At 47.4% G+C, this 24,096-nt stretch overlaps 9 protein-coding genes across 9 annotated transcripts; 3 read left to right on the plus strand and 6 right to left on the minus strand.

Moving 5' to 3' along the window:
• Positions 1-366: 366 nt before the first annotated feature.
• SPPG_04372 (uncharacterized protein) lies at positions 367-1,518 on the minus strand. Its single transcript, XM_016752612.1, has 2 exons — positions 882-1,518; positions 367-795 (listed from the first exon to the last, which is right to left on the minus strand). The coding sequence occupies exons 1-2, from the start codon at positions 1,354-1,356 to the stop codon at positions 425-427; spliced, it is 846 nt and encodes a 281-aa protein (XP_016608065.1). The 5' UTR covers positions 1,357-1,518; the 3' UTR covers positions 367-424.
• A 594-nt stretch (positions 1,519-2,112) lies between these two features.
• SPPG_04373 (uncharacterized protein) lies at positions 2,113-6,207 on the minus strand. Its single transcript, XM_016752613.1, has 22 exons — positions 6,149-6,207; positions 5,993-6,079; positions 5,878-5,934; positions 5,596-5,823; positions 5,409-5,536; positions 5,218-5,353; positions 5,044-5,163; positions 4,841-4,979; positions 4,689-4,754; positions 4,458-4,626; positions 4,262-4,401; positions 4,123-4,197; positions 3,934-4,064; positions 3,797-3,878; positions 3,620-3,734; positions 3,465-3,558; positions 3,203-3,405; positions 3,089-3,139; positions 2,917-3,028; positions 2,698-2,859; positions 2,527-2,644; positions 2,113-2,465 (listed from the first exon to the last, which is right to left on the minus strand). The coding sequence occupies exons 1-22, from the start codon at positions 6,182-6,184 to the stop codon at positions 2,455-2,457; spliced, it is 2,460 nt and encodes an 819-aa protein (XP_016608066.1). The 5' UTR covers positions 6,185-6,207; the 3' UTR covers positions 2,113-2,454.
• A 1,083-nt stretch (positions 6,208-7,290) lies between these two features.
• SPPG_09187 (uncharacterized protein) lies at positions 7,291-8,763 on the plus strand. The gene has a single exon (XM_016757344.1). The coding sequence runs from the start codon at positions 7,823-7,825 to the stop codon at positions 8,231-8,233; it is 411 nt and encodes a 136-aa protein (XP_016608067.1). The 5' UTR covers positions 7,291-7,822; the 3' UTR covers positions 8,234-8,763.
• Positions 8,764-9,117: 354 nt separating this feature from the next.
• On the minus strand, positions 9,118-11,372 carry SPPG_09188 (uncharacterized protein). The gene is made up of 2 exons (XM_016757345.1): positions 11,274-11,372; positions 9,118-11,169 (listed from the first exon to the last, which is right to left on the minus strand). The coding sequence occupies exon 2, from the start codon at positions 9,578-9,580 to the stop codon at positions 9,272-9,274; it is 309 nt and encodes a 102-aa protein (XP_016608068.1). The 5' UTR covers positions 9,581-11,169; positions 11,274-11,372; the 3' UTR covers positions 9,118-9,271.
• A 1,873-nt stretch (positions 11,373-13,245) lies between these two features.
• Positions 13,246-14,893, minus strand: SPPG_04374 (uncharacterized protein). The gene is made up of 3 exons (XM_016752614.1): positions 13,964-14,893; positions 13,808-13,882; positions 13,246-13,737 (listed from the first exon to the last, which is right to left on the minus strand). Exons 1-3 carry the CDS (start codon positions 14,337-14,339, stop codon positions 13,397-13,399), a joined length of 792 nt encoding a protein of 263 aa, XP_016608069.1. The 5' UTR covers positions 14,340-14,893; the 3' UTR covers positions 13,246-13,396.
• Positions 14,894-15,550: 657 nt separating this feature from the next.
• On the plus strand, positions 15,551-17,525 carry SPPG_04375 (uncharacterized protein). The gene is made up of 4 exons (XM_016752615.1): positions 15,551-16,122; positions 16,186-16,279; positions 16,351-16,848; positions 16,917-17,525. Exons 1-4 carry the CDS (start codon positions 15,644-15,646, stop codon positions 17,346-17,348), a joined length of 1,503 nt encoding a protein of 500 aa, XP_016608070.1. The 5' UTR covers positions 15,551-15,643; the 3' UTR covers positions 17,349-17,525.
• Positions 17,419-19,129, minus strand: SPPG_04376 (uncharacterized protein). Its single transcript, XM_016752616.1, has 4 exons — positions 18,882-19,129; positions 18,671-18,790; positions 18,287-18,606; positions 17,419-18,223 (listed from the first exon to the last, which is right to left on the minus strand). Exons 1-4 carry the CDS (start codon positions 18,961-18,963, stop codon positions 17,711-17,713), a joined length of 1,035 nt encoding a protein of 344 aa, XP_016608071.1. The 5' UTR covers positions 18,964-19,129; the 3' UTR covers positions 17,419-17,710.
• A 561-nt stretch (positions 19,130-19,690) lies between these two features.
• SPPG_04377 (uncharacterized protein) lies at positions 19,691-21,645 on the plus strand (the record flags this gene model as incomplete). The annotated part of the gene is made up of 2 exons (XM_016752617.1): positions 19,691-20,757; positions 20,836-21,645. 2 exons carry the CDS (start codon positions 19,691-19,693, stop codon positions 21,491-21,493), a joined length of 1,725 nt encoding a protein of 574 aa, XP_016608072.1. The 3' UTR covers positions 21,494-21,645.
• SPPG_04378 (uncharacterized protein) lies at positions 21,564-24,096 on the minus strand. The gene is made up of 4 exons (XM_016752618.1): positions 23,924-24,096; positions 23,820-23,858; positions 22,800-23,756; positions 21,564-22,728 (listed from the first exon to the last, which is right to left on the minus strand). The coding sequence occupies exons 1-4, from the start codon at positions 24,060-24,062 to the stop codon at positions 21,743-21,745; spliced, it is 2,121 nt and encodes a 706-aa protein (XP_016608073.1). The 5' UTR covers positions 24,063-24,096; the 3' UTR covers positions 21,564-21,742.

A 24,096-nucleotide genomic window follows, 5' to 3' on the forward strand; every position in this document is an offset into this window, starting at 1 on the left:
CATTGTATATGCCCTCCAACACTTTTGATAATGTCAACTCGCTATGGACATGTAGAATGCCCATCCATTTGGTTGAGTTGCGTGATGAGACCTATCGAATCGTGATGGACCGGCGTCCACCCCTGTGGAACGGGAATGGAATAATGCCCACATGCGACACGAGTTGCGTTTGTCAATGTATCATGATACGGTACATTGCATGATATATCCTTGATAATGTTGATGCATTCAATCACCGTCGACATTCAAAAAGTGTAAACAACTTTTGTCGACGAGGTATTTTACTCTGCATCTGCTTTGGACCGTCTTGCTAAGCAAGTGTGGCTTGGCACATGGACCCACACATCACACATCACACTCTACAAATCTCCGCCAACGACAATCGTTTTTTTTTTATTTAAAAAACTCGCACGTAACAGCACATCTATCCTCCCTCCTCATCACTCGTCGTCCTCCTTCTCAAAAACCACGCATCAGGGGGTTGCACCCCCCGATTCCTCGCATAATACCCTTCAAATAAACACACCTTTTCAAACCCATGCCGCCCATAAAACCTCAAAGCCTCCTCATTCGTCGTTTGAACATGCAAGCATAATTGCTCTACACTCGTATCCCCCACCGCGTGTCGTATGATTCGATTCAGTAATGCGGAGCCGATGTGGAGTCGTCGGTAGGGTGAGAGGACTCCTAGTGTCATGATGTAGATCCTTGAGAGACCGGTGGGTGTGCCTTCTGGGGTTAAGATAGGTTCTTTTCGGCAGCAGATAGCACCAATAGGTGTATTATGATAAAATGCTAAAAAATAAAACACACAAAAAACAATCAGCTCAAAAAATACGTATATACAAAATCTTGCACACATAAAAACGGCAAAAACGTACCTAAACAACTCAACTCTTTCGGATGCACAACAGCCACTTCCCGATAAAACTTGTCATTATACCTCACAGGAAACACGACCGAATTAATCTGTCTCACCAAATGGACATTTTCCTCTTGTACAGCATGAAGCGATACACCCTGCGGTAACGACCTAAACTCGCATCTTTTCCCATCCTCCTCTTTCCTTTTCCCATCTTTTAACCACGCTAATATTCCCCTTCCACCCGACCCACTTGCATCCCGACCCCGTTGTTTCCGCGAGGGTGGCACGACGGTCGAATCTCCCAATACTGGTGGAGGCGGTGGAGGAATGTAACAAGAAAGTGATATCCGACTCGGCGTATGCGTCGTCGGTTCCAACGTCTTTGTAGTCGTCGTCGTCGTCGTTGTGGTTGTTGTGGTTGTTGTTGTTGTACTACTCGTCAATGTTGTGCTTGGTGTACGACTGCGGGTAGGTGGAAAACTCAATAGCATCCCCCAAATAGGATACTCTACATTAACAAAAGCAGATTCTCTACAGAGTATTGTGCAGAGAGACCCTCGTTCAAAAGATACTCGAGACAATCAAGAAAAAACTAAAAGGAAAAAAACCAAAGGTGGGGGAGTCGGCCACACACACACAGACGGGCACACAAATGAAAACCCACCATTTGCATAAACGCGCGACAAGTTGAACAGTGTTCGCGTGTCCAGTCACATGATCCATCGTTCGGTAAAAATGGAACACTTGTTCGCTTTTTGTTTAACACTCTGCAGATGCATCAACCGTCCAGAACCCATCTTTTGTCGGGGTCGTAACTAACACGTAGCTGTGTGATCCCATTTGTATTGGCATGCTTGGCGACTAGCACAGATGCGTATCCTCGAAAAGTGGTGAATATTCTTTTGGCACCGTTCGCGCGATCTTGCTGCTCATCTGGAGGCGATGGATGGGGTTTGCACAGACAAGGGTAGTGGGGTCTAAACTTTTTCGTATGGCTGAAACCTCTACAGGGACGCTAAATAAAAGGCGGCTAGAGTATGGATGGTCTGGATTGGCCGAGCAGTTAAACCAAAGGTGGACCAGCAAAAAGGCGGTATCTTATTTAGGAAAACCGTTCGTTACGCCAATTAATAGATCTGGAAGCTTTACTAAAAACCAGAATCCAGAATAACCTCACTATCGTGTCTATAAATTAAATAAAAAAAAAAATAACTTCACATTGACACTGCTACGCACCGAACAAGGATCTGGGGTTTTCTTGAATTATCATTAAACGCTCGAAGCGAGCGATACTTTTGCCTCCACTCTTTCCGCACTAGCCCAAGTGCTAGTCTCCCCACTATCACGCCATGTGAACACATCACAGTAATTCAAGTCCCATCTCAACAAAAAAAAAGACAAATCATAAACATCAAGGCAGAAACGCCGTTCAATCCTAGCTCCTTCATACTACCCACAAGATCAGTCATCCAACCCACAGGTAACGACAGCCCTTTCTGCGCCGCACGAACCCTCATCCCTCGTCCTCGCAACATATCTTCATCAATATGAGTCCACCACTAGATACGCACCGCACAATCCAAGACTCATCACCCACCTTCTACTCACACAACAAAAATGAGCCAAACCGCCATCAAAACCACAATACTCAAAATACATACCACTAGCATCCCGCACCCGGACTGTAATGCTCGTCCGCAACCGAAACCGGTACGGCCCACAAGGTCGATACTCACTCGCAAGCGGTCTAAACAGTGTCGTACCACTCGGTAAAATCACCTACGCTGTCCATTAGATCTAGCAGCATATCCACCAAAACACCATGGACGTACCTCAACCCCCCACAAACTCGTATCAACAGCATTCCAAATCCTCGCTTCCACATCTACCCGACACAATCCGCCCCGTCCAATAGGTATTTCAGCAGGGGATTCAAACTTTGCCCGACATCGACGTAGAGCGACGGGAACTGTGATGCGAAAGAGTGGAAACTTCTGCAAAACATATCATCATGAGATTCCGGTGCCAGTGTAGGAGATTGCTAGACTTACCTGGATTATACCAAGGAGGTGCTGCAAAAGTTGTGTGCTAGATACTTTCTGGAGCCCCTTTATTGATTGGAATAAACCATCGCAAGCCACATGGTCTTGCATACTCATCACCCTTGCGAAAATCCCAAATGTCAGCAAAGCGAAAATTGAAAACGGATGACAGACCCCTTACCTGTGTAATCCCGCCATCTGTTCCCTAAGAACCTTCACAAACTCATCCACCCTACGCAAAATACGTCAAAACGGAAGAAACACTCTCACAGGCGTAACCACACAAACCACATACCGAAACTCCACATCTTCCCATCCCGTCATCCTCATGACAACCCAGCATATCCTCGCAAAAACCCCCAAGATCTCCAAAACACCTTTACATCCACGCGACAGTCCCACGTACATGCACTGCATACGATACGTCAGTTCCAACAGCCGAGACGCAAGTTCCATGATACTTGCACGCCGATGTGGGATGCTAATCGATTCTTTGATCTGTACTCCCAAGTTTTATCATTTGTGTTTTCCCACGATGCAATTCAGGGACAGCATACCTTGAGGACACTGATACAACAGTTCACATAGTCCCGCGCAAAACGAACGACGCCGGAATCAATCGTCTCGGATTTACATAGGCATTCCAAATCTCTATAATGTTCCAAAAATTGGTACCTTGCCACTGGTTGAATGCAATACCACTATATGTTACCTCAAGAAATTTGTTAAAAGCCTCTGAGCAATCTGGGATTTCCCCTCTGCTTCAAAATGTGTGACAGTATCCAACACAGTATGTAGCTTGGTGGTTATATCCGATAGTGGTGCATCTAACAAGGATACCTGTGCTCAGCACACATAGACATTATCAATGCCAAGAAAAGTTACTCACGACTATCCAACTGACTCTGCAACGTACTCTGCAACGTATTGTCCTCTCTCATTTTCTCCTCAGGCGGAGCACTTTGTGGAACCTTACCACATAATTCAGTACGCTTGCAACAACCAACACGCTCTCACATCATGTACCTGAAGATGCGGAGCCAATAACGGAAACTTTGCCCGCAGATACGGCAACTGCTGAAGAACTGTCTTTGGCAACTTGCGTTTCGCCATACCCGTCGAATACGCACTAAACACTACAATCAAGTGGCCCATATCTATATCGTAGCGTATGTCACATAAACGCATCATAATTATACACCAGAAGGAACGTACAGGTATCATCTTCCAGTGGCACCTCCTTTGGCAAGAATCGGTGATCCAGATTCAAGAGCTGTGCAATGAGCGAGTCTATCAACCCATTATATTAATACCACAAGCAAGTTATGTAGCCCAATTTTGCAATTCTGCATACCTATCATTTCAGCAGAGCCCCGGCCGATCTCTTGGGCGCATTGGAATAATGACAATTTATCTTCAGGAAACCGACCAAGATTCTGGTCGAGCAAAGACAGCACAAGTCGTAGGGTCTCAATACTCGACACCCGCACCGCCCTGGTGAATACTCATCAGAACTCGGAAGATCCATGAGGACCAACCAGACAACATACCCGAGCAATCGATGAGCAGCATGTCGGATAGTTTGGTCTGCATCCCGCAATATCAAAGACATGCTCTCAATTTGAGAATCATCCATGGTGGTCGCTTGAATATGAGCCATTCGGCGTAGACTGTTGATCGCATTTAGGCGAACGCTTTCTGTCTCGTCGTTTAGGATATCTACGCGCATTTCTTATATTAGCAATAACGCTGTCGAGCGTCCTGGTAATGTTTCCACTCACCTACAAGGAATTCTAGAGACTTTTGCGCAAACGGTGTCGAAACCAACACCAAATCGGACACAGCGTCTAGACAATTGGCAATTTTAGCAGGGAAATGAATCTATGCCCATCAACAAGCAAGTCTCCTCCGCTGGAGTCTCGTCTGCACCCACCAACTGCTGAATTTCTTACTGCCGCAAACTGATCCTCTACTCCTAGTACAAATGCGCCAGAGAGGGTTACATCCATGGCAAGGGTTGACCCAGCAAGTCCCTTTGCAGCCGACTTTTTTTGATTCGATTTACTTGATGTCTACATGAAAGAGCGCAGATGTTAGGCTCAAAGATCTTGAGTGTCTAAAACGCAAGCTACGCACCTTTCCGGAACTCGGTCGGCCAAAACCACCTTGGTCAAACACCTCCATCAACTCCTTGCTCAATGTCTGCAACAACAGTAATGTATCGATCCTATCCGACGTTCCCAAATACGTACACGTCTAACAAAATGATTGTCAATATATCACGGAAAGTATAATGGATAATTGCCATACCTTGGAACGAACAACCGGACAGTTATCATTAATCATCATACAGAAACTCAAGAATACTTCGCGCGTGAGGCGTGCCTGGTCTGTTGACCCTCTGCGGGTAGTGGCTTGTAAATCCAGACTCGAGGCTCGGAGCGCCCTATCATTATCATTAGAATGTACAGGCGTTTAACCAGCGTCACATCAATACATACCACACGAGATGCATAGCACCTAATCGAACATCGCTTGAATCATCCCGTAAGCAGTGCAATGCGGTCTGAATATCCAAGGAAGGACGTATTCCAGCAATAACCAAATGCGCCAAACCATGTAACGCATTCTATTACACGGATCAGAACCCAACATAGCTTCCCAAAATTTCGACCAACAGTCACTTACTCGTCGAACAACAGCATCTCCACTGCTCAACCCCCCGACCAATACATCCAAAAGCACACTACTCTCAAGATCAACATCCATCCTCTTCATTTCACTAATCTGACACAACACCCTCAACAACTGCATACAGGCGCGCTGTGAGCGCCTGTCACCATCCACCCATATCATGCAAAGAGCAGATACAAGACGCTTTCGCACATCCTTTGGAATGAGGAGAATATCCCTGACCTTACATCCAGTTAGATATTATCCAGACGAATACGATACGGCACATGCATCCACCTCAAGCACTTGTGACAAAAAGTGAACGTCAAGAGTCTGAAGACGCTTTCCAGACGTCTACCGCAATCATTTAGTACACAACTACCACTATTATGTCGAAGTACTTGATGCGTACCAAACTGTGCAACAGGACCAGCAATGCAGGTCGAGAAAGAGACGAGTGGGTGCGTGCGATCCGATAGAGTAACTTGGACCAGTTGACCTAGATCACGCACAATTACATCGCGTTATGTGAGCAGATACTTGAATAGAACATGGAGTCGGAGCATACGTTGCGTCGGCCTTGCGTTTGTGTGGAAGACGGCATCTGCTGGTGATCTACAATTGACCAGCAGCATTCTGCTGTTGAGAGTCGAAGATCACGTGATGCGCGACTAGGTCTTGGAAGAGCGTTCCATATCGTTAAAACGAACCTGCACTTTACAAACCACTTTTAAGATTCCTTTACGTCACTCAATACTTCATCACTATGTGATGTTCCATGTGTTGGACTGTTGCAAAAGAACCCAAAGAAGCATCTTCAAGCCTAGTCAGTACAAGTTGAATGCGAAAGGAGCTGTAACTCAAACAGACTTGATAGCAAATCGAGCACGAAAGAGGCTGCAGTTTCAATCTTTCAATTCAAGGGCAGTACATAGGAAGAATGTACCTGTCATGAAGATATCTAGGTCACCTGGTGAGGAAAGTATTTGGCGGTATAATACATACAGCGATGGATGCACTGATGACGATGAGGTTATCCAACGAACGAACGCTGTTGACGACACCGCTAAGAAACGAACTACCAATTTCTAGCAAGACAATCCAGGAGATTAGTATCGGTGTTTCAACTAGAACAACTAGAACCCTTCGATTGATGCACATGGCGACTATGTGACTTTATAATCGCTCCATGTTGCTCCCGAGCTGGTTTACCATGGCGATGCCTTTGGTAAATCCATGACCTTAGATTGAGATGAGCAAAGTAATTACCCCAAACATTATCTTGAACTCAATGTGATCGTCGCAAGAAAAATATTACAAGCAATTCACTTGGAAGATGATGCATGGGCAAAATAAGGAAGAAAAAAATGCAGTTGATGCGAGCTATGCAATTGAAGTTGATTACCAACATCAACAGCCTATGAGACACTTTGCATTCACATTCAAAAAGCAATCTGAAAGGTGGATTTCTAACTGTGGATTTCCGCTAGGATAACCTCCTTTGCATTATGTTTTACTTGATGCTATCACTCTCGCTACAAAAGTAATTTAGGGGAAGGAGAGCCATGTGGATTAAAATTAACTCTACCATGGGAGACACTAACCAGCTGACATAACGTGTTCTAACCTTCCATATGGCGTTTTGCGCAGCAATCCACGTCTATAAAAACAGTCCTTTTCCCCGCATGCCCCGCTCCCATTCATTCGCATCAACAACGCCTCCACACATAAATCATCACTTTGTCGTACCGACACGAGAAGCTTCGGTCGGCCTTTTGTGGGCATGACCTTCTGCGCAGCGCATGCGCATGTCCACAGCGATGGGAGGACAAGGACGATAGACGTGCAGAGCGAGAGACAAATTTGCACGTCGTCACGTACGTAGCCAGAACCCTATTCGGTTTTTGCCATGTAGGCACGGTGTCGTTGTTCACTACAAAAGCCCTACAAAGCGCAGAGTAGCCTTTCTGGAGCAAAGTCTATGTAATTCAAGTCATTCGCATACACTCTCATGAGATTTGCAGTGCGGATACGAGAGGACACGACAGGGCTCGACATGCCCTGGACGCTATTGGCCAGGGGAAGAGGTCTCGCAAAACTGAGAACGTCCAAAGAAGTCATCAGCAAGACAAAAGAACCCCGCTAGCGTCGACAAAAGCTCGTGTCGTGCGCCGGCAAACCGTGGGACCGAAATTCAGATCACAAGCATCTCCAATACGGAATATTTAAAAGCGACAGCAAGATGAACCTACGGCATATACAAGCGGACAGAGAAAAGCACCGCCGCCGTGAATCATTATTGACTAGATTTAGTCCTTATCACACGAACCAAGTCTTGAAACGTCTGACGGGAAGACCAAGGTACGTGTGCGGCTTCACCCTTCAATCCCGACTTTGGTTCACAACCCAAACGGTCAATGAGTGGTACCGCAAACCTTCACGGAAGACACTTTTGCTGGGTCGAACGAAGCTAACACGTCTTGGTCCTTGCGTGCCATCTCAACGCAATCTAAGATCTGGGCGGGTCTTTCTAGTTTGCCTGCAGAATTTTCTCCTGTCAGAGGTATGGTCAGCCAACGAAATACCCTTCTTCAGCACATGCGTCTTGACCAAAGACGAATGCGCGGTATGTACACCTGTCGCGCGCGAGTAAATTTACACAATCAACAGCTTCCATCAACATCACCACGCAGATTCTAGAGCACAAGTAAGTCAATCACATGAGTATCAGCACTGCACTAACTCCACGATCCTGATGGGGCGCCTGCAACATACGTTAGCCAATACCACAGGATGGCTCTTCGCTCTCGAATACCAGTTCAAAAGGCTGCCTTTCCATACGGTTATCAAAGTGGGTAGGCATGTATTTCCGGCACAGGTACGTCCAATAGACAGTCGCGAAAGTGCCAGACTGATTGCAATACACCCCAGGAATGCACTATTGAACAGGTTTTCAAAATGGTACTGTGAGGGTGCATTGCAGACTTCTGCCGCGATACTAGGATCGCTGGTGTACTTGTCCATTCGGACCAGGCGCCCCGTAAATATTTTCAAATTGCGTCGATATATGACACCCAATCACTTTGCCCATCAAAGGATCTTGGAGATTCACAACGAATGTTACATCTTGGGCTCAAGTTCAATCTAGGACGGACCTTAAACCAGTTGCAAGCTGGAAACGATATGAATTCCGAGATGTCCACGAGTTCAAGATACACAGGAAGCAAAGAAACGGCAACAAGATGTTCTGGTACTGCACGTTGCGCGCTCTCTCTGCATCGTATGCTTGGACCTTTACTACCTCTTTGAAATCACATTGTTGTCAAAACGCACTCACAGGCGTTCCACGGTATGTAAACCATATATCTTGATCGCCGCTCAACATGCCCCAAGTCAGAATGGCTTGAAGCACCGTACGTATAAAGATAAGACCATCTGAACCGGTAGTCGCAGTCGAATGGCAGAGTGCTTACATTTGAACTCGCAACATCACTGTGCCACTAGTCCGGACATGTCCGACAGCTAAAGACACCAAGTTTTCAACGTGTACTGCTCCAAGAGCCTCGCACCACCAGAGTATCAGAATATGAAACCAAACAACGGGTTGTCCCTGGGATTGCCATTCCCAAACGCCAATAACGAACAGATGGGATCGGAATCTGGTAGGCTTACTCATTATATTAATGGGCCTTTATACCAAGGGTTTGTTTGGTACTTTGCTTTGCCAAAGCCGGTGACAGAGCAGATGCGTATGCCAGTAACCAGCGTACACACTGGAGAGCTTGTTATACATGCGAGTTGACGCGCGCCCGCTCAATGACTTGCGATGCATGCCATGCGCAGTATTACCCATACATCTAACGCGGGTAGGATAGGTATGCGAAGCATGCCAAAATGTGTCCCCTTTCGCGCTTGATAGTACGTGGTCCATGCAGATGACAAGGAACATGCGCAGGTGCATCAGACAAGCGCGCGCCAACTCGCACGTGCGCCCATGCATTGCAACAGGTGATACGGTGATGCGCTGACCTTAAAATAACCTGCGCAGCATCACCGAGCGGTCACCTGCACATGGGATGCGCAGCACACCTGACTATGTTGACGCGTATCTACTCGTACTCAACGGCACGCACGCGGCAAGGTGTAGGCCGCACGAGATGAGGATCACGTAGCTCATGCACATGGTGATGTGTCGGGGTGTGCCCCAAATGTGCATAACCAGATGCCAGAGATGAGAGGGGCGAATCGACTTACCAACTTGCTTCAGCGATTCCCCAAGCGCTCCCGTTTGATGATGCGGCACGTCTGAGTCTCCATGTTTACATTTCCAAAATCCCCGCTTCAGAGTTACTAGTTGTCCCGAGCGATTCTGCGCTTTTATATTACAAGTCATCCAGTGCCGATCGCTGACTTACCTAGTCCATAGCGCGACTTTGACGATACTCCATGCCCACTTTCCACTCGCAGGGCAAAGAGTTACATCTGACTTACCGTACTGATCGGGCGAAGGTCCACACTACTCCAGTTTGCCTTCCAACTCACACAATCAATTGGTGACTTACTGATTCATGCAATCTCTCGTGATACACCACATTTACATTCCCACGCGCATAGCAACGGTTTCGGTGTTCCTCATGAATATTCCTCCGTGTTACTTGCGCAATCTTCCACGTCCATCTTCCAACCCTAAGAGACTTACCGATGTCTTTGCGCGATCTCTACGTCAGCTTTCCACCACGCGAGACGGTTGAACACTTACCGATTTCCTTACGCGATCTCCACGTCGACCTGGAAATTTCAACCCACGCGGTGACGATTGGTGACTTACCAATTTCCTTGTGTGAACTTCCACATGAACCTGTAAAGTCCAACCCACGCGACAACGATTGGAGACTTACCGATTTTCTTGCTCGATCCTCCAAGTCCATCTTCCAACCTACGCGACCACGATTGGTGACTTACCGATTTCCTTGCACGATCCTCCACGTCGACCTGGAAATACCAACCTACGCGACGACGATAGGTTACTTACCTATTACCTATCTCCTTGAACGATCCTCCACGTCGACCTGGACATACTAACCTACACGACGACGATAGGTTACTCTCAATAGTCCTCAAAAGTTTCTTGCCGATCTTGCCGTTGGCCCGCAGACTCTTGTCACTTGTTGTCGACAGCGGCACTTTGATTGTTGTCGGACATAGTTATCTTGTTTTCTGTCGCCGACGCTGAAGTACCTGTTGACCTTGACCTTGACGTCGCCCCTTGTGTGGTCCTCACGTACAGAGAAGGGAGAAGGACGCTTCCCTATCTTGGATCGGTATTCTTTGGCTCTCGACAAAGGACGAGCCAGAAGAATCGCGGTGTCACCTTGTGGACTGCGTAGTTCACTTGAAACCATGTGTCGTCTCTACACAAGGCAAGAAACAAGATGGTTTAGAAACAGTTCGGAAGCGCAGCAAGCAGGGAAGTCACAGGAATGGTTGCAAGCAGTCCGAAGGGTACGCTAGTTTGCAGGGAGAGGGCAGATGTAAACTTGTGAACGAAACGTTTCCCAGTGGCGGTCTTGAGAGGTCCGAAGGAAGATCCTAGTGTGCAAGAAAACAGAGGAATTAAGAACCAGTGACAAATCGGAAGATCGTTCAGCGATGGCCGAGTAGCCCGGCGAGAATGCTGCGCCTGTCCAACTCACAATTCGAAATGCACCTGACCCATCTTGAACGTCCAGGCGCTCATGAGCACAGTGTAGATGCTTTGCATGGAAGGTAAGAGAGCGGAATGCAGAAAAGCAGGATGGAAATGTCGGGGGGGACGTGGTGGGGGGGGGCCTTTTTATCTTTGAACGGGGGGAATGACACCGCGTTATTTACTGCGCAAACCAGAACGCGACTGATAACGTAATTAATGCACGTGGTTGTACGCATAGAAGCATTTACAGTTACAACTACCGTGGTGATGACACATCCTTGTGCTCTCAGCGTGGAATACCAGTAACCAATCAGATATTAACCATGGAAAACCGAAGTGATCATGTCAGCATCCGCAAAGCATTTCGACAGCTAGCAGAACGACATGACATTGCACACGAACTGACAAGTACTTGCCGTATGCAATGGACAGTTTATATGCCAATCGCAAGGCATATAGATGATGCCTGTAGCGACAGTTTTGTCGCTAGTTAAGGTCATGTCCACAATGGAAAAGTGAATGCGTATGCTAAATCTCCATGCACATGTGTCAATCGTACATTGGTTGGAAGGGTGTGCTCCAAGTGCACTTGTATGGAAACTTGCAATCCATGTGTTGACCACCTTAGAGGGGGTGCTGTCCTACAGTTTGTGACCTTCTCCACGCGCAGCACCCATCCAAATGAAGGGAGAAAAGCGCAGTGTCTCCTGCCAGTTGTTCTTGTAAGCAACAAAATCCATGTCCCATGGGCCTCAATGCGCACACTGGGGCATACCATGGTAAATAGCAATATGCCCCACGGGCTCAGGTGACAGAATTCAAGAACGTCGGATAATCTCACAAAAGGGAACTTTTGTAGCCCCTGTTGACAGTAGCCAAATATGATGATGTTGTAGCCTCGGCTGGCTGATTGGGAAAATGAGGGGATGGGAGGAATTATGGGTGCGGGATTGGTGACGGGGGGAAATTACTGCCACTGCATGTGCGGGAAGTTCGTTAAGCCCACCTGCTCTATTGGGGCCAGGGTTCTACTGTGACAACGCTTGCATACCGTGCACCTATAAGTAATGATCTCACCTCTACCTCTATACCACTATGTTCTCATTTACGGTATCTTTATTGTACAATATCTCGTCTACGTTTTGCTGCGGCTTTAGATCGAGAGAGTTGCAGAAGGACAGGAAGCAAACGGACAGTTGTCTGGGAAAGAGTAATAGTATTGTAGATCGTGCTTCACGTTAAAAAGTGTCTGGAAGCGCGGACAGTCTGAGTCTGGAGTCGATCGAAGCAGGAAAGAAGCAATTGTCCGAGTTCAGTCCAATCCAAATCCAACAGAGCATGTCGTGGACTGTCCAGCAAGCGGCAGTTTCTCCATCAGCAAACTCTGATATCTATGACCGTGCCTCTCAAGAACTCATTCGAGAGGCAACCTATGGTATAACCTTTACTGTAGAATTCATCATCTTCCTTTCCGTCTTGGGCCAATTCTGCAATTACATTATTCAACTGATTTCACACCGCAATGTAACACCTTTGACGTTGCACATCACACAAGGGCACTTCTAAACGCTGTCTATGCGATCTGCTCTACTTATAACACGTACGCAATTACCAGTAGCGTCATGTTTCCGAGTGAACGTTGATTTGTCCTTGGCAGTGCATTATGGTGCAAAGGTGTGACCACAGTACAGTGTATTGTCAAGACGAGCGGCGAGAGCGTCGACATGCGTCTATTCCGTAGCCACTGTGGTCCTCCTCAGCGTAATCGTTTTTGACGCTCCATCGGTCGAGATTGGATAAGGGATTTGTAGCAGCAGTTACCGCTGGGACGGTAAGTTTTTTGGGCGAGCAGGTGCTTGAAATGAACGATTCGTACCTATTTGGTAAAGAATGGACATTTGAACACATATTAGCAAAGAAGGCGACAGATTGGAGTAGAAATTCCACAAGAAGTGGAAAAGAATGACCTGGACAGGTTTATGGTAGCGAGATATATATTTTTGTATATGTACAGGATAAAATATTGCATCGTGCTCCTCTTTTTTACACATTTGCTTTTGACTCTCATGCTTTGTACAGACCGACCTTTTGCTTTACATATTTACGCCAGACCCACATCCCACGGCTTTAAACTTTAAGCTCGTCGTGCTCCACCTCAGACATTCCAATGCCTGAATCACGGTCAATTCGAACGCTCCTGAAGCCCCATGTTTGTCGCTTGTTCTTCCCATACCGTCGCCCACACTTTTCAACGCAGGACAAGATTAATGTGCCAAAGAACACAAAACCTATGAGTCCGACAGACGCCATCATGACGCGGTAAGGATACAAGTAGACGGAGGGTCCTGTGTCCGAGTACAGGTATCGTGCAGCGTTGCCTGCGAGAGATTTCACAAGGTCGGGAACGCGTGGACGCAGTTGAGAGGGTAAGATGCGGAAGAACACAAGGACGGCCACTTGGAGGAGAACTGTTGAAGAGCAGAGAACGTGAGTTTACTGGTAACATGGTCCAGATCAACGCTTGAATGAGAAACTTACGAGCAATGAGACTCAAGATGAGTGTCACAATGTACACCGTCATGCCACGATATCTTCTCAATAATATACATGCAACTAATCACAAAAGTGAGAATGTTAGCAAAAGGAAACAAAATACAAGGCGCCATGTCATAGATCTAAAACGAAACAACTTACCAAAGGCTAATCCAACCACGACATCACTCGCAATCATAAAAGCCCGCACAGCATCCACAATTTTGCAAACTTCACCGACAACCCCGCAAACGTCCACCGGCCTACACTCGTCCGCCCCGCCACCTTGAACCTGCGGCACATCCACAGTTGAAGGCAGTCCTTTCACACACCACCCAAACAATCCGATCCGGAGAGAAAGTGATTGCACGACACCCATTCCCTGCACACCAACGTCGGCGTATTGCTCGAACCATTTTTGTTTGGTGAAGGTTATGGTCAAGCTCAAGGCAAAAGCTCCAAGTGCGACGAGAGCAAACAGGAGGGGAACGGAGCGTAAAAAGGTCGGTGGTCTCGATTGTTTTTCGAGCAGTGGCATGACTGGTTTTTCCAAATAAGTTCAACTCAATCTCAACGCTGAGGGTAGACGGGATATTCCCCTTATTTTAAGCTAGATCCGTAAACTCAGCGAAACAAGAGACGGAATAAAAATAATAAATCTAAGGCGAGAATCTAACAAGAAAGCTCAGGAGCAAGAAAATGACAAGAGGATGCTTGCTTATGAGCTCAGCTGTTGACGCGCATCCACCTCCACCAATAAAGAAAAAAAAGAGTCTATGAACGGAACCCTCGCCCCAATGACACCCAAACCCCCCCAGTTCCCAAGTGTCCTTTTGAACACTTCTTTCAATCGATGAGCAACCATTTCAAAACAAAATAAAACGCGCTGTTTGGAGTCATTACGTGATGCTGGTTGATTCGGTTTGTTACTGATTGGAATGTGAGATCATTCTGATTTCACTCTTTTAACACCTTTTTTTTTTACAGACACTAACTGTTCTCCACCATACAAACGTACGATGATGAGGAAAACGACCCACGGGTGCCTCAAGTGACGTTAGAAGGTCGTGTGAGTTGCAAGGATTTGGGCTGTGCTAGAATTATTTCCGATGGGTGGGATGAACGACATTAAAGTGGAGGTGTTCATCATCAAGACGCACTTGCATCGTATTAGTATTTTTCCTACTATGTGCAGCGCCACAATATCATTTTACCACAGCAACTACAACGCTGTGAGGCAATGTGCATTCCGTGATGGAAGAACCTACACAAACCACATTCCAAGATAAGTTCCAAACTTGACCATATCCTGTGCGTGAAACAAGCTCTGCGCGCCGCCAAGCCCATTGCGTGGTTTCATGGCCACAATCACACCTCTTGCTATGCTGAGATAATGCAAATGCAAAGTAGATTAGAACGTGGTCTCACCGTTGGCAGAAACGGTTGCAGATCATTCCCTTTTTGCTGAAATCGGTTTTGGGCTTGGCTTCGACAACTTGAATGTGCACGAAGGTGGTGGGATCTATATGGAAAGATATTTAGCGATCCAAGAGATCTTTTTTTCGTTTTTTGACGTGGGGCCCTCCAAGATCTCTATGTGTGCTCGTAGGGCCTTTTTTTTGTACCTGAAATGCCACTGGTCTTTCCTTGACCCTTGGCGAGTCCCTTTCAACTGCAAATGAACTGCAGGATGGACTGTCACCTGACTGATTACATAAAGATTACTCTATCTTTACCATTCGAATGCATTCTTGTCTCACTCGTTGATTCTCACTTTGCACTGCCTCGCCGTTTCGCTTTCTTTGCTGCCAATGCCATTCCACTGCTGAAAGCGGCCAAACAATGTGCCCACCGCATTTGCTGCGGCTAGCTTTAGCTCAAGACCCTGCTCTTCGAACATCCCGCTATCTCCTCAGACTCGCCACATATGTCTCGACGTCCACAGAAGCAGACAAGCAACTCCGCACAAGCCACGCTCGGTTTCTTCCCCACTTTTTCAAATGGTCACCTTTAGCCCTTACCCAAAGCTTTCCCCTACGTGCATCAACACATTTACGTCAGAGTTCTGTAGCCTATCACTGCATTCACGCTAGAGAGCGACATGGATTTGCTTCAACAATACACCTACCAAAATGTGAATGGAGCCCAAAGCTACATATTGCACAGAAACGTTTTGTTGGAACGTCAAAGAGGCGCTTTCATGCCACACCGATAGCTTCCAAGACTCTGTTGACGGGGGCGATTGTAACGGGGTTCTTTAAACTTGCGAGGACTGTTGTGACCGCCTTGCCAATTCTCTGGAGATGGCAATGGTTCAAGAGGTAGAGAATACCGAAAGCCGTGGATTTGTAACGGAGGGACTAACACTCGTTTCTTTGTTGCAGTTATCCACGTACCATGTGGACAATGGCGGCTTTACCTGTGGTTGGCGTTGTTGCGTTGGTTGGTTTGGCTTACGAAGAGCATCCGTTTACGCAGGTTGGCATCCATTGATTCAAGTTTTATTTGCGGTGTCTATCAACGAGTTAACCGGCATATTATTTCTTTAGCGATCACGCCTAATGTTTATTGATGAGCCTACCGAACTCCAAATGGCCGAGTCCAGCTATCCCCAACTCCTTTCCCGATACCAAAAGCTCTTCCTACCCGCGTCGCATGCTGATTACACATCTATCAACGAAATTGCCACCTCTCTCCTCGATATCGTCGGTCCTATACGCGACTGGCAATTACACGTCGTCAAAGACGACGATGTTGTTAATGCCTTTGTTACACCCACCGGCAAGATTTTCGTTTTTACAGGTCTCCTGCGAATGGCCGACGATCCGGATGCCGTTGCAGCAATTTTGGCTCATGAGCTGGCTCATGTGTTATCTAGACATGGAGCGGAGAAGATGGGATTTCAGTATTTGGCGAGGCTGGGCTGGGATTTTGTACACTCGCTGTTGTATACTTTTACATTGAATTTACCCATGCTGGGGGATTTGGCGGGACGAGGTGTTGATGCAACTAAGGATATCTTGAGTTCTTTGCCGTATTCGCGCATGGTAGGTTAATCTCAAAGCTTTTTGACGGGCATATCTGGGGTTGACGCAGTTTGCTTTCCTTGCAACAGTGCGAAAAAGAAGCCGATGCCATTGGCCTGTACTTAATGTCTATTGCCGGATACAATCCACGTGCAGCCGTCTCCTTCTGGAATCAGCTCTCCACCCATGACCCATCTACGCCAACATTCGAATTTCTTAGTGACCACCCCTCTCATACCCACCGAGCCGAGGATCTCAGAACCCACCTTCCCGCTGCGCTCAAAATCTTTCACGCCCGCCAACACATTGCAATTGAATTTGAGCAAGCCCGCCTGAGCTCTGCCAAACGCGTCGAAGGTGTGGGGAAGCACCATTGGCATAGCATGGACGAATTGAACCGAGAACTGTGCAGAGTTTTGAATTCCTACGCTGGCCGACCCCTTTTTGGAGAGGAAACGTTTATTGAGAAAAGTTTGGAGGTTTTGGAGAGCGAGGATATCAAAGGCGTTGCGGCTGCGTAGCCCACCTATTATTTTTGTAGGGTTTGTATAATTTTGGTTAGTTACTCTGAATGAAGGTTTGGACCAACATGGGCTGTTTTATGGATCAAGAGATATGGCAGAGATATGCTACATAGTACTGTTGACGTGACCGAAGACAAAAATACAACATTTCTGCATCCATTCGCTATAGCCATAAATAACGAAGCAAACTTTGCAGGAAAGTAGCTTTTCTTTTTTATGTATCTCTGGATACGGAAACGTGTCACAGAATGCCCCCACCGGCTTAGCGTCTATAACCGAGGTATATATCCCTTCTCTCTAACTAACAGCCTCAACATACTTACAAGCTCCCCTCTCATCAACATATACAGCCAACCCAACTAACGCCACTTTGCAGAGTAAATCTTCGTAACCTCTACGTCTGTTTCATCCGATTGATCCACCAAACTACGCACCCACGACCACGCACCGGACCACCACGACACGACCTCTTCAGCAGTCACTTCTCTCCCAACGCCTGCTTGGTCCTCACCAACTTCTCTGACAATCGCATTGATAATCCACGCTATGCGCACGCCAGCCTGTAAAACCCCCAACTCTGCCTCATCAATCACATTGTCATAGTACTCGCGGCCTAAATCCCATTTCGAATTATCCTTGTGTTGGTCGTAAGGCGGCCAGACGACTTCGCAGGCTGTGAGTGCGGAATGCGTGGCCCAGTCTTCGGGACAGACGGGAATGGAGGAAGGAATGGATGAGTGGAGGAGAAGAGTTTTCGGGAGCGAACATCTGGCCCAGGAGGGAAGAGAAGGTGACCAGGTTGTGGCCAGTTCAGTGAGCAAGTGGGTTGCGTAGGTGTTGACACTGCTTGAAAAGTCCTTTCTAATGCGTTTCTGTGGAGGATACATAAAGGGTCAATATAGGGAACCCTGCTAAAAGGAACGTCACGAACAAACCTCAAAAAGCATGTAATCCCAAACCTCATGCAAACTCGTCACCCGCCCATCAAACACAACCTTCACCTCCGTTCCACCCGCATTCCTCCCGGACGCATGTAAAGGCTGATGCACATCCCCAATAAAGTGTATCAAAAACTTTAGCGCCTCTTCTTTCTCTTCCCTCGTGTACTCTGGTGAGAGTAGGCGACTCGTATAATTGTATATTCCGCCCACAACGCACTGGGTGCATGAATTGGCGGGGATGGGGGTGCACGGCACCGGAGGGTTGATGTAGTGTAGACGGTCTGCCCAGTCGTACGTATGACCATGCTTAATTTCTATATCAAGCGTAATAAGAAGATAGCACAGATCAAACGTGGTGCGTAGTCAAAAGAGAGGTACCGTCAGCCCACAATGCTGCCTTGGCTAGGTTGCCGTTATGATGCGGAAGGAGGTATCGAACGTATTCTATCGCTTCTGATGTCAAACATTGCTGGGCTAACCATCCTGTCATCCAATGACCTGTTCATTTCATGCGATTAGATAATGCAATAAAAAAAACATGCGAAAAGCTCCAGCAGCAGTCCATTCGAATATCAAGCTTTAGACGTACCTACTCGGCCATACCCATCCACCACACTCACAAATCCAACTCCAAGTGCCATCCAAACGAGCAAGCTTGTCCAGAAGTGCATTATTTCGTTTCTCTCGACAGTTTGCAGTGAATGCTTATTCCACTTCGGAACACACAACAAAAAGCAAAGGAAAACAAGTCAAAGTATCTTTTATACCTCCTCCCCAAACTTTAAAATAACTCGGATTTGCCACCAATCCACCCAAACTACGCAAAAAAAAGAAAACCTCATTCCATATCTTCATTTTACCTTATCCCTTCATCGCGTAAGCCATTAATTGTCTTATCACGGGATTTGCACGTTGCCGTTGCGGTGGTAAGGCGAGCAGAATGAAATGCATGCCATTTGTTAGTTTGTCGTTTTTTGATTTGTAACGGATATGAAGAAAAGCAGCATTTTACTGCTCATGATGAACAGCAATGGTTCATAGTGGTAATCATGTACGATAAGAGCATCCACGAAAATCCCGTCAACTCTTGAATTTTGGACTTTTGAATATGATGCCTTGTTATGCCTCGTATTGATGAAGGGCTGCCTTCTTTTCTTGCCACAATTTTACACCCCATGCACTGACACATATGAGATCCCACTTTGCAAGTTCCTGCAAGGATCAAAAGGAATCCGGCAAGCCTGTCTTCAGGCTGAGACCAGCACCGGATTGCGTGCCAGGGGATTAAAGCCCTACCCAAGAACCAAGTGTTGACGAACGCGTATAACGTAATCACGCCGACCTGTGGATTCGTCGTCGTTGGATTCGCTATCAGCTTCTCCTTGTCACGTCCATCCAATGACACTCATCCCGATCACAACCCCACAGCCGCCAGCACCTAGCATCCGAGATTCTACCACAAGGATTCTTTCCATCTCGCTAGTCCGTACTTACCTCTCTGATCTACGTCTCAAAAAGACTGTCAAAGTCCTGTTGCACGAGCTATCGGAACAACAGGGCGTTGCTGCGAACGAGCTTGGGATTTTAAAGCGAAGGGAGGTCGAAAGGGCATTGGGATCAAGACCAAAGGAGGAATTTTTGTTGGAGACGTTAGTTGAGCTCGCTAGGGCGAACGGTGTGGCAGGGAGGGCAACCTCTGATAGCCAACCAGATACCATGAAAAGCGGTCACATTGCGGAACGATCACGAATCTCGTCTGAATCTCTGTCGGCGCCAACTTCTAGAGTGAAGCAAGTTGCAAGCCGAAAGCCGATGAGCACTCGAATTGAAATTGCCAGTCCTCCTTCACCGAGATCGCCAATGAGATATGATCCATCCCCAAAGCAAACATTAAATAGTACCCAACACTTTGCCCGCAAGTCCTTGACCCACCAAGAATTCGCATCCAGTACGCAATCAAGACAAAAAGACTCGACGAATGTCGACATGCATAGTTCAAAGCCGATCAATTCGGATCGTCGCCCGGGATCAAAACCACAACGCCACAACGCCAACGACATTGAAATAACCTCCATTTCACCAACCCACTCTGATACAGAGCTCGATTTCAACCCTTTGTCCAACCCTCCTCCCCTTCCAACCAACCCGACCCCTCTCACACACGCAGAGTCCCAAACCCTCCACAACTTGCTTTGGGATCGTCAGAAACCCCCACCAGCGTGGTTAACAGCTACATTAACCCTCAACACGAACCCATCCTTGCCCTATGGACTAGTCCAGACTAAGGGCGGCCCATGCGGCGTGCTGGCGGGAATTCAAGCTAGCTTAATAAAAGTTTTAGTGGAGAGAGGCAGAGATGTGTGCCGGGTCTCGAGGAAGGAAGCCGAGGAAGCACTTTGGAGGGGCGTCGCAGAGGTGCTGTGGAGGGCAGGTGGTGAGAGGTTTGGAAGAGTCGTGGTTGGGATGTGAGTAAATATTCTCGAGTCATTGACATTTCGACATTATTATTCAAATGAGGCAAAACTAATCCAATCTCTTACCAGCCTCCAAACCCCAACACCAACTCCTACACCTCTCAACCTCACCCTCCACACCCTTACAACCCTGCCCAATCTTACCATCTTTCTCATTCACCACCGACCACACCACCTCCTCCCCCTCCTCTACTCCCTCCTCCTAACTCACACACCCACCCTCCTTCAAACCGAAATGGACGACCCCTCCACACCCCTCATCGCTACGCATGGTTACTGCACACAAGACCTTGTCAACCTCATCTTAACCGGTCAAGCTGTATCGAACGTCTTCAACGGTACCCAACAAACAGATGGATATGTCATGAAAGGTGTACAAAACACCCCACCGACAGGATTCTTATCCCTGTTTGAATCGTACGGGACCATCCGCGTAGGCTCTTTTTATAAATTTCCAAAATATCCCATTTGGACCATCCACTCTGAATCTCATTACACGACCCTTTTCTCACCGACTGCCTTGGATGAATATCAAAAGACGTTGGAATTGATTTACTATGATGGATTGGCGAATCAGGATGGTGAGATTCGTATTCGGGTGATTTGTGGTGAAGGCATTGTGGATAGCGAACATGACACCGAGTTGATACCGCCGCTTGAGAGGTGTGTGAGAACAAGATGGAAAGGTGCCCGGGTAGAGTGGGTTGGGTGTGAACCAATTCTGTAATCAGTGCACAATCAGATGTGAACGTTGATCCGTTCATTCATGACATCCTGGCCAAGCGCTGTAGTAACTCACTCAATTAAACAATGCAATGGCACAAAAACTATCCTTCAAATAGTACACGTAAATATATATGAAATATGTGGCAGCCCAAATCAGCACCAAGCCTCAAAAAACATATGTACACAAAACTAACGCTAAATCAAAAAGTCCAGTAGCGGACGAGTCGTAATCATATCCACCGCTCCGTAACTAAAAACTACACCCGGAAGATAATACATCAAATAAATTACTACTAGCTCTCAGGCCTCCTTGGCCAACAGTCTTCTCATTCCCTTTGGTCTTTATTCTCTTCTTTTTCTTCTTGCCACTCACGCCGCCATAGCTCATAACTCTTTCCACACAGTCCTCTAATCCCTCCACGACGGCCTCAAAAACTTGCCTATAGAGCCCAAGTCTCTGCTCATCGGCCTGCTCATGGCCATCACCACAAAGTAATCGCACATGCTCCGCACCACCCTTCGCCAACTCTATGCATCGATGAAACTCCTGGCCGTCCAAACAGGTCCAATGTCCAGTTAAAAAATCGTTGTGGTGAATCAGTGGATGTAATAAGGATTGTGCGAGAATCAGAGAGGAAAAAAGAAAGACTTCCATTTGAGCCAACCGGTGTAATGTGAGAGGGGTTGATGCGGCTCCGGTAGCCATGTTGGTGGTGGGCATTGGCAAATTCGATTCGCTCTGAGCCCGGGAATATGACACGAGCCCTGCGCTGACCAGTGCAACCAGTTCGTAATTGGCTAGGGGTTGCCCTCGAGCGGATAATTCTGAGATCATGCTACGCACGCTGATAGCAAGGGGACGAATTCCTACAGGCAAAGATCGTATCTTGTCGGTGTCGGATTTGAGGATACGTAAATGCATCGCTTCCCGTGCCGAATCAGACAGGCTCAATAGAGTGTGTTTCGAGTCGCTGCCGGTTACGCTGATTGACAGAGTTTTCAACTCATCCCACGCAACAGGTTTTACGTTCTCTGCAACCAGTCGTTCTCCACGTCGAAGGTATTCCTTGACCAAGAGGTTACCTCTCACGTAATCTACCCATAACTGCTCGTCGACTGGTAAGCCTTCCCAAAGCGACTTGCTATCCGGTTGATTTTCTCTGCTTTGCTCCGTAGACCAACTGATCAACGCATAGGCCCATCTCCGTAGAGGGCGTGCTACTTCCCATGCAGCGGCTACAAGTTGTAATAGAAGGACGTGTCAGTGCGAACAATGCGGCAGAAAATGGCTGTGGAAAACACCTCACCCCGCCCAATGTCTTCCAAAAAAGGCGAGCACCAGAATATGCGCTGGGTGGCTACCTCCACTAGTTTATGATTAAACCCTCCTGTGCGATACAGCATGGTAATGGTAGCTGACGCTGCTGGCGGAATCGGGAGTGTTTTCTCATTCAACCCAATATATTGCGCCACCGCGAACTTCAATTCCGCGCCGACCTCTATCGCCGACCCGGCAGGGACATGTCTGGACATCAACATATCAATGGCAGCCAATGGGTCGGCTAGATCATTCAGTCCGCTCAACAGTTTCACCACATGCTTTATCCGTGCATGTCCCTTCTTCGCGCCAAGGATCTCTTGCATAGCACTGGCACGATCGCGACGAGAGGTGTAATCACAGCCGACCAAGGCAGCCAACGCCGGCAGCAAACTCGGGCAAACTCCAAGTGATTCTGCAACTCTTGGGCGGCGAAAAAGCTGAGCATGCAGGACGTCTTCGTTGACACGCAGGGTGTTCAAAGGAATGTAGCCAAGGAGGGGCCGACTGGACGAGGAAACTTCCTCTTGCGAACAACGGTCGGGATCTTCAAGCAGATGAACAAAAAAGTCGCTATCGAGGCTGATAACTGGAGCTGACTGAGTGCGAGCCATCTGAGCAAGGGCTACATCCGCTTCCCTTTGCGGAACGATGATGGGGATATCCATTTCGCGGAGTTGATTCATTAATGCCGGAATGGCAAGAGGTGGTAAGAGGGTAGCAGCTACCGGTGAAGAGGTAGCGGATATGGCACCCAACGCTCGTCGTTTGACTACCTCGGCCATGACTGTGCTGATTCGTGATATCTTTTCGGCATCTCGACCGATACGTTCATCAATCTTATGCACAGGGAGGACTCCATCGAAGACAAAGGTCAACCGAAAGCCAGCTCGCTTGAAGATTTCAACTTGCTTGCCAAGGACTTTGGCTAACAAATGGGGACGAGCTGCGTACCCAAGTGTTTAGGACTACGAAATCAAATTGACATGCAAACAGTGAATCAGCCAACCTCCTTGCGCCCAGCTGATCTCCTTGGCAACATGATGCGCTGATATATAACAACGATTGGTGAATTCCTCATTCGCAAATATCGTCCTACACACAAGAGCTCACCGTAGGCATGTCCGTCAACAAAAACGACCTGTGAAGCGTCTTCCTTGTCCACACTTGCAGGTCCTAGTTGCCATTCCAAATGTTCACCGGGAGAAGGCTGCAGTTGTTGCACATAAGACGCAAGACCGGTCACACCCATCAGAGACCTTATGCCCACATGTGTCTGTTCATGT

Source organism: Spizellomyces punctatus, assembly GCF_000182565.1.
Source record: "Spizellomyces punctatus DAOM BR117 chromosome Unknown supercont1.7, whole genome shotgun sequence".
Classification (NCBI taxonomy): domain Eukaryota; kingdom Fungi; phylum Chytridiomycota; class Chytridiomycetes; order Spizellomycetales; family Spizellomycetaceae; genus Spizellomyces; species Spizellomyces punctatus.

Coding starts and splice junctions, on each gene's coding strand:
- SPPG_04374 (XM_016752614.1), bottom strand. CDS start 14,339: ATGCCACTGCTCGAAAAACAATCGAGACCACCGACCTTTTTACGCTCC. Junction 13,883..13,963: donor CGTGGTTGGATTAGCCTTTG/GTAAGTTGTTTC, acceptor TTTTGTGATTAG/TTGCATGTATATTATTGAGA. Junction 13,738..13,807: donor CATCTTGAGTCTCATTGCTC/GTAAGTTTCTCA, acceptor GCTCTTCAACAG/TTCTCCTCCAAGTGGCCGTC.
- SPPG_04373 (XM_016752613.1), bottom strand. CDS start 6,184: ATGCCGTCTTCCACACAAACGCAAGGCCGACGCAAC. Junction 4,627..4,688: donor GTCTCTAGAATTCCTTGTAG/GTGAGTGGAAAC, acceptor AAATGCGCGTAG/ATATCCTAAACGACGAGACA. Junction 4,198..4,261: donor GGGCTCTGCTGAAATGATAG/GTATGCAGAATT, acceptor ATGGGTTGATAG/ACTCGCTCATTGCACAGCTC.
- SPPG_04375 (XM_016752615.1), top strand. CDS start 15,644: ATGTGCCCACCGCATTTGCTGCGGCTAGCTTTAGCTCAAGACCCTGCT. Junction 16,280..16,350: donor AAGAGCATCCGTTTACGCAG/GTTGGCATCCAT, acceptor TTATTTCTTTAG/CGATCACGCCTAATGTTTAT. Junction 16,849..16,916: donor CTTTGCCGTATTCGCGCATG/GTAGGTTAATCT, acceptor TCCTTGCAACAG/TGCGAAAAAGAAGCCGATGC.
- SPPG_04378 (XM_016752618.1), bottom strand. CDS start 24,062: ATGGGTGTGACCGGTCTTGCGTCTTATGTGCAACAACTGCAGCCTTCT. Junction 23,859..23,923: donor TGTTGACGGACATGCCTACG/GTGAGCTCTTGT, acceptor GTTATATATCAG/CGCATCATGTTGCCAAGGAG. Junction 23,757..23,819: donor GATCAGCTGGGCGCAAGGAG/GTTGGCTGATTC, acceptor TTGGGTACGCAG/CTCGTCCCCATTTGTTAGCC.
- SPPG_04372 (XM_016752612.1), bottom strand. CDS start 1,356: ATGCTATTGAGTTTTCCACCTACCCGCAGTCGTACACCAAGCACAACA. Junction 796..881: donor GAAAGAGTTGAGTTGTTTAG/GTACGTTTTTGC, acceptor TTTATTTTTTAG/CATTTTATCATAATACACCT.
- SPPG_09187 (XM_016757344.1), top strand. CDS start 7,823: ATGAACCTACGGCATATACAAGCGGACAGAGAAAAGCACCGCCGCCGT.
- SPPG_04376 (XM_016752616.1), bottom strand. CDS start 18,963: ATGCACTTCTGGACAAGCTTGCTCGTTTGGATGGCACTTGGAGTTGGA. Junction 18,607..18,670: donor GGCAGCATTGTGGGCTGACG/GTACCTCTCTTT, acceptor CGCTTGATATAG/AAATTAAGCATGGTCATACG. Junction 18,224..18,286: donor GGGATTACATGCTTTTTGAG/GTTTGTTCGTGA, acceptor TATCCTCCACAG/AAACGCATTAGAAAGGACTT.
- SPPG_09188 (XM_016757345.1), bottom strand. CDS start 9,580: ATGCATGGGCGCACGTGCGAGTTGGCGCGCGCTTGTCTGATGCACCTG.